The sequence below is a fragment of the Staurois parvus genome, unplaced genomic scaffold, assembly GCF_062004578.1.
Source record: "Staurois parvus isolate SC_StPar_1 unplaced genomic scaffold, SC_StPar_1.0 ptg001683l, whole genome shotgun sequence".
Lineage (NCBI taxonomy): Eukaryota > Metazoa > Chordata > Amphibia > Anura > Ranidae > Staurois > Staurois parvus.
Genome location: NW_028319479.1, coordinates 88610 through 96698, shown reverse-complemented (window position 1 = coordinate 96698; position 8089 = coordinate 88610). Strand labels below are relative to the sequence as shown.

The window sequence follows — 8089 nt, the reverse complement described above, 5'->3', positions numbered from 1 at the left end:
CTGACTAGTCGTGGCCTGGTATTTACTGGCCATCATCCTCATCCTGCAGAGTCCCCTCCAATAGAAGTCCCGTCCTGGAGGGATCCCCTCACAGAGAATGACTTTGCTGCTAAACGTTTCCAGTTCATTAAAGTTGATTTTGTTCATCAATCTCATTGATCAGTGAAGGGATCAATGAGAGGATCAATGAGTGGATCAAAGGGGGATCAATAAGGGGATCAATAAGAGGATGAGTGAAGGGATCAATAAGAGGATCAGTGAAGGGATCAATAAGAGGAGCAATGAGGGGATCAATAAGAGGAGCAATGAGGGGATCAATAAGAGGAGCAATGAGGGGATCAATAAGAGGAGCAATGAGGGGATCAATGATTGGATCAAAACAAAGTTCAATAACAGGAAAAATGAATGGATCAAGGAGGGGATCAGTGAGGGGGATCAATAAGAGGAGCAGTGAGGGGATCAGTGATAGAATCATTGAAAGGATCAGTAAGGGGATCTCCGAGGGGATCAGTGAAGGGAACATTGAGGTGATCGGTGAAGGAATCAATGAGGGGATCAGTGAAGGAATCAATGAGGGGATCAGTGAAGGGATCAAAAAGGGGATCACTGAGGGGATCAGTGAGAGGAACAGTAAAAGAATCAATAGCGGATCACTGGGGGGGGGGGTCAGTGAAAGGAATCAATAGGGGATCACTGAGGGGATCAGTGAAGGAATTAATAGGGGATCAGTGAGAGGATCAGTAAAGGAATCAATAAGGGGATCACTGAGGGGATCAATGGGGAGGGATGAGTGAGGGGATCAGTGTGTGTGTGGGGGGGGAATCAGTGAAGGAATCAGTGAGGGGATCAGTTGGGGGGATCAGTGAGGGATCAGTGTAGGGGGGGGATCAGTGAGGGGATCAGTGAAGGGATCAATGAGGGGATCAGTGAGGGGATCAGTGGGGGGGGGGGGTCAGTGAAGGGATAAGTGGGGGGATCAATAAGGGGATCAGTAAGGGGATCAATGGGGGGGAATCAGTGAGGGGATCAGTGAAGGGATCAGTGGGGGGACCAGTGAGGGGATCAGTGGGAGCGGTGGGGGGGTCAGTGAAGAAATCAGTGAGGGGATCAGTGGGAGCGGTGGGGGGGTCAGTGAAGAAATCAGTGAGGGGATCAGTGAGGGGATCAGTGGGGGGATTAGTGAAGGGATCAGTGGGGGGATCAGTGAAGGGATCAGTGGGGGGATTAGTGAAGGGATCAGTGAGGGGTTCAGTGGGGTTATCAATGAAGGGATCAGTGGGGGGGGGGATTAGTGGGGAGGATCAGTGGGGGGGATCAGTGAGGGGATCAGTGGGGGGGATCAGTAAGGGGATCAGTGGGGGGATCAGTGAAGGGATCAGTGGGGTGATCAGTGAAGGGATCAGTGGGGGGATCAGTGGGGGGGGATCAATGAAGGGATCAGTGGGTGGAGGGGATCAGTGGGGGGGATCAGTGGGGGGATCAGTGAGGGGATCAGTGGGGGGATTAGTGAAGGGATCAGTGGGGGGATCAGTGGGGGGATCAATAGGGGGGATGGGTTTTGTGAACAGCAGTGATTGGTTTCCACATGGTGATCATTGGGCCAGAATTGATGGATTTCCCTCCATAACTGGTTTCTCAGGGGGGGGGGGGGTGGTCCCTCCGCTCACCAGGAATCATTGTGGTGGTCCTCTTGGCTCTGGGGACCCCCATGACGTGTTCATGTCACTATAATGATCCTGCCCCCCCCCCCCCCCCCGTGCTCGGTGTTCCCGCAGGCAGGGTGAGGGTTAAACGTGTCGGCTGGCCATGGCGGCTCCTCGCACCGTCGCTGTCAGCCCCTCGCAGGCGCAGCCGTGTAATTGGCATCTGACACACGTCGGGACGGAATGACTTTGCCCAAAGGACGCGTTCAGCACCACCGCACAGGCTGCTTCCTTCATGAGGCTGTCGGATCCTGTCATCAGCAGTAAGTGCCTGTGAGGGACCGCTGAACGATGGCAGGAGCACCAAGGGACCACCCAGCCCCCTCCTCCTACTGAGATCCAGGCAGACGAAGGCCATCATGGGAATACAGGACAGACTGGGGACATCAGGGGGGAACCCTACCAGAGGGTCCATGGAGGAAAGATGGGGGGCCACAGGAGAAGGACCACCAACTCTCCTCTCCTGAAATACTCTGCGCTGCTGGAGGACTCCAGATCCCATTGGCATCTATGGGGAAGCTGTAGTCTCACTCCTGTGGCTGCAGTGACGGAATCTTCTCCTGATATTTATAGTCGGCTATTATTGTTTGCGGTGAGGATGCCCCAGATTGCAGATCTGGAATGTCGCCCCCCCTCCCCCCTCCCGTTATCTCGCTCTATTTTAGTCACCGGCTCCAGAATTAGCCTGATGTGTCACCATGAGAATCCTCCTGTACTACCGAGTGCAGCCCCCCCACCCTGCGGAGCGCCCCCTCACCCTGCAGAGCGCCCCCCCTCACCCTGCGGAGTGCCCCCCCCTGCGGAGCGCCCCCTCACCCTGCGGAGTGCCCCTCCACCCTGCGGAGTGCCCCTCCACCCTGCGGAGTGCCCCCCCACCCTGCAGAGCACCCCACCCACCCTGCGGAGCGCCCCCTCACCCTGCAGAGCGCCCCCCCACCCTGCGGAGCGCCCCCCCACCCTGCGGAGTGCCCCCTCACCCTGCGGAGTGCCCCCCTCACCCTGCGGAGCGCCCCCTCACCCTGCGGAGTGCCCCCCTCACCCTGCAGAGCGCCCCCACCCTCCGGAGTGCCCCTCCACCCTGCGGAGTGCCCCCCCCCTGCGGAGTGCCCCCCCACCCTGCAGAGCGCCCCCTCACCCTGCGGAGTGCCCCCCTCACCCTGCAGAGCGCCCCCCTACCCTGCGGAGTGCCCCTCCACCCTGCGGAGTGCCCCCCCCACCCTGCGGAGCGCCCCCCCACCCTGCAGAGCACCCCCTCACCCTGCGGAGCGCCCCCTCACCCTGCAGAGCGCCCCCCCCCCACCCTGCGGAGTGCCCCTCCACCCTGCGGAGTGCCCCCCCCCCTGCGGAGTGCCCCTCCACCCTGCGGAGCGCCCCCCCCCTGCGGAGTGCCCCCCCACCCTGCGGAGCGCCCCCCATCTCTTGCAGGAATCCTCAGCAGAAGTCGCAATCCTTTTCTCCCAGGAATCCCGGGGAATGGGAATGCGGCGAGATCGGAGCGCGCTCCTGGGGGGTCTCATCCTCCTTGTTCTAGCAGAGGAAGGCCAGCTAAGGGGAAGGAGGGGAGGGGGTGGTAATATTATGGCCACACTGACACCAACACATGGATAAAAGTCACTTGTTTTTCTGAACTCTGCGCTCTGTGTGCAGCGCACCCCTGAACTCTGCGCTCTGTGCGTAGCGCACTCCTGAACTCTGCGCTCTGTGCGTAGCGCACTCCTGAACTCTGCGCTCTGTGCGTAGCGCACCCCTGAACTCTGCGCTCTGTGCGTAGCGCACCCCTGAACTCTGCGCTCTGTGCGTAGCGCACCCCTGAACTCTGCGCTCTGTGCGTAGCGCACCCCTGAACTCTGCGCTCTGTGCGTAGCGCACCCCTGAACTCTGCGCTCTGTGCGTAGCGCACCCCTGAACTCTGCGCTCTGTGCGTAGCGCACCCCTGAACTCTGCGCTCTATGCGTAGCGCACCCCTGAACTCTGCTCTCTGTGCGTAGCGCACCCCTGAACTCTGCTCTCTGTGCATAGCGCACTCCTGAACTCTGCGCTCTGTGTGTAGCACACCTCTGAACTCTGAGCTCTGTGTGTAGCGCACCCCTGAACTCTGCTCTCTGTGCATAGCGCACTCCTGAACTCTGCGCTCTGTGTGTAGCGCACTCCTGAACTCTGCGCTCTGTGTGTAGCGCACCCCTGAACTCTGCGCTCTGTGTGTAGCGCACTCCTGAACTCTGCGCTCTGTGTGTAGCGCACTCCTGAACTCTGCGCTCTGTGTGTAGCGCACTCCTGAACTCTGCGCTCTGTGCGTAGCGCACCCCTGAACTCTGCGCTCTGTGCGTAGCGCACCCCTGAACTCTGCGCTCTGTCTGTAGCGCACCCCTGAACTCTGCGCTCTGTGCGTAGCGCACCCCTGAACTCTGCGCTCTGTGCGTAGCGCACCCCCTGAACTCTGCGCTCTGTGCGTAGCGCACCCCTGAACTCTGCGCTCTGTGTGTAGCGCACCCCTGAACTCTGCGCTCTGTGCGTAGCGCACTCCTGGACTCTGTACTCTCTCTTACAACTTACCTTTTTGTGGAGCGGGTCCGGTGTCACCCGGTGTGGTCAGTGTCACCTCATGTGGACCGCACCCACCGCGCCTGCCTCAGGACGCCACTGAGGGCAACCCACCCCCTCCTCCTCCCACTGCCATACCTTTCTCCTCCCCAAATACTGCCATGAAATGAACATCATTCCTAACCTGGGCCTATGGAAGAGAGGGGAGAATAAACTACATAACTATGTAACTATATACTATACAACAATGTATCAATCTTACTACAAGTATATGTATCTGTATACTATGTGTCTCTGTAAGTGTATACCTACCTATCTATTCCATCTATGGGGGGGATTTACTAAAACCGGAGAGAGCAGAACGGGTGCAGCTGTACACGGGAGCCAATCAGCTTCTACCTTCAGTTTGTTCAATGAAGCTTTGACAAAAAAGAAAACCTGGAAGCTGATTGGTTCCCCAGTTTTAGTAAATAACCCCCCTAGGTAACTATGTATTCTTATAACTATATAATTGTGCATCAATGTAACAATGTATCTATGTAACAATGTATCTATGAAGCTACGTAACAATGTATGGATGAAGCTACGTAACAATGTATCTATATAACAATGTATCTATGTAACAATGTATCTATGAAGCTACGTAAGAATGTATCTATGAAGCTACGTAACAATGTATGGATGAAGCTACGTAACAATGTATCCATGAAGCTACGTAACAATGTATGGATGAAGCTACGTAACAATGTATCTATGAAGCTACGTAACAATGTACCTATGAAGCTACGTAACAATGTATCGATGAAGCTACGTAACAATGTATCTATGAAGCTACGTAACAATGTATCTATGAAGCTACGTAACAATGTATCTATGAAGCTACGTAACAATGTATCAATGAGCTATGTAACAATGTATCTATGAAGCTACGTAACAATGTATGGATGAAGCTACGTAACAATGTATCGATGAAGCTACGTAACAATGTATCGATGAAGCTACGTAACAATGTATCTATGAAGCTACGTAACAATGTATCCATGAAGCTACGTAACAATGTATGGATGAAGCTACGTAACAATGTATCTATGAAGCTACGTAACAATGTACCTATGAAGCTACGTAACAATGTATCGATGAAGCTACGTAACAATGTATCTATGAAGCTACATAACAATGTATCAATGAGCTATGTAACAATGTATCTATGAAGCTACGTAACAATGTATGGATGAAGCTACGTAACAATGTATCGATGAAGCTACGTAACAATGTATCGATGAAGCTACGTAACAATGTATCTATGAAGCTACGTAACAATGTATGGATGAAGCTACGTAACAATGTATCGATGAAGCTACGTAACAATGTATCTATGAAGCTACGTAACAATGTATGGATGAAGCTACGTAACAATGTATGGATGAAGCTACGTAACAATGTATGGATGAAGCTACGTAACAATGTATGGATGAAGCTACGTAACAATGTATCTATGAAGCTACGTAACAATGTATCTATGAAGCTACGTAACAATGTACCTATGAAGCTACGTAACAATGTATCTATGAAGCTACGTAACAATGTATCTATGAAGCTACGTAACAATGTACCTATGAAGCTACGTAACAATGTATCGATGAAGCTACGTAACAATGTATCTATGAAGCTACGTAACAATGTATCTATGAAGCTACGTAACAATGTATCTATGAAGCTACGTAACAATGTATCAATGAGCTATGTAACAATGTATCTATGAAGCTACGTAACAATGTATCGATGAAGCTACGTAACAATGTATCGATGAAGCTACGTAACAATGTATGGATGAAGCTACGTAACAATGTATCGATGAAGCTACGTAACAATGTATGGATGAAGCCACGTAACAATGTATGGATGAAGCCACGTAACAATGTATGGATGAAGCTACGTAACAATGTATGGATGAAGCTACGTAACAATGTATGGATGAAGCTACGTAACAATGTATCGATGAAGCTACGTAACAATGTATGGATGAAGCCACGTAACAATGTATCTATGAAGCTACGTAACAATGTATGGATGAAGCCACGTAACAATGTATCGATGAAGCCACGTAACAATGTATCGATGAAGCCACGTAACAATGTATCGATGAAGCCACGTAACAATGTATCGATGAAGCCACGTAACAATGTATCGATGAAGCCACGTAACAATGTATCGATGAAGCCACGTAACAATGTATCGATGAAGCTACGTAACAATGTATCGATGAAGCCACGTAACAATGTATCGATGAAGCCACTTAACAATGTATCGATGAAGCCACGTAACAATGTATCTATGAAGCTACGTAACAATGTATGGATGAAGCCACGTAACAATGTATGGATGAAGCTACGTAACAATGTATGGATAAAGCTACGTAACAATGTATCGATGAAGCTACGTAACAATGTATCGATGAAGCCACGTAACAATGTATCTATGAAGCTACGTAACAATGTATGGATGAAGCCACGTAACAATGTATGGATGAAGCTACGTAACAATGTATGGATGAAGCTACGTAACAATGTATCTATGAAGCTACGTAACAATGTATCGATGAAGCTACGTAACAATGTATCGATGAAGCTACGTAACAATGTATCGATGAAGCTACGTAACAATGTATGGATGAAGCTACGTAACAATGTATGGATGAAGCCATGTAACAATGTATCGATGAAGCCACGTAACAATGTATCGATGAAGCTACGTAACAATGTATCTATGAAGCTACGTAACAATGTATCAGTGAAGCTACGTAACAATGTATGGATGAAGCTACGTAACAATGTATCGATGAAGCTACGTAACAATGTATCGATGAAGCTACGTAACAATGTATCGATGAAGCTACGTAACAATGTATCGATGAAGCTACGTAACAATGTATGGATGAAGCTACGTAACAATGTATGGATGAAGCTACGTAACAATGTATGGATGAAGCCACGTAACAATGTATGGATGAAGCCACGTAACAATGTATGGATGAAGCCACGTAACAATGTATCGATGAAGCCACGTAACAATGTATCGATGAAGCCACGTAACAATGTATCGATGAAGCCACGTAACAATGTATCTATGAAGCCACGTAACAATGTATGGATGAAGCTACGTAACAATGTATGGATGAAGCTACGTAACAATGTATGGATGAAGCTACGTAACAATGTATGGATGAAGCTACGTAACAATGTATCTATGAAGCCACGTAACAATGTATGGATGAAGCTACGTAACAATGTATGGATGAAGCTACGTAACAATGTATGGATGAAGCTACGTAACAATGTATGGATGAAGCTACGTAACAATGTATGGATGAAGCTACGTAACAATGTATCAGTGAAGCTACGTAACAATGTATGGATGAAGCTACGTAACAATGTATCGATGAAGCTACGTAACAATGTATGGATGAAGCTACGTAACAATGTATGGATGAAGCTACGTAACAATGTATGGATGAAGCTACGTAACAATGTATGGATGAAGCTACGTAACAATGTATGGATGAAGCTACGTAACAATGTATGGATGAAGCCACGTAACAATGTATCTATGAAGCTACGTAACAATGTATCGATGAAGCTACGTAACAATGTATCTATTAAGCTACGTAACAATGTATCGATGAAGCTACGTAACAATGTATGGATGAAGCTACGTAACAATGTATCGATGAAGCTACGTAACAATGTATGGATGAAGCTACGTAACAATGTATGGATGAAGCTACGTAACAATGTATGGATGAAGCTACGTAACAATGTATCGATGAAGCCACGTAACAATGTATG

General features: G+C 49.4%; 1 protein-coding gene across 1 annotated transcript in view; it reads left to right on the top strand.

The window, feature by feature from the left end:
• The first annotated feature begins 1832 nt into the window (after window positions 1-1832).
• Window positions 1833-8089, top strand: part of LOC149434765 (protein FAM131C-like) — a 44756-nt gene continuing 38499 nt past the window's right edge. Inside the window, exon 1 of the mRNA XM_089663420.1 lies at window positions 1833-1966. Coding sequence (XP_089519546.1) covers window positions 1939-1966 — 28 coding nt within the window. The 5' untranslated portion in view covers window positions 1833-1938. The remainder of the gene's footprint in view (window positions 1967-8089) is intronic.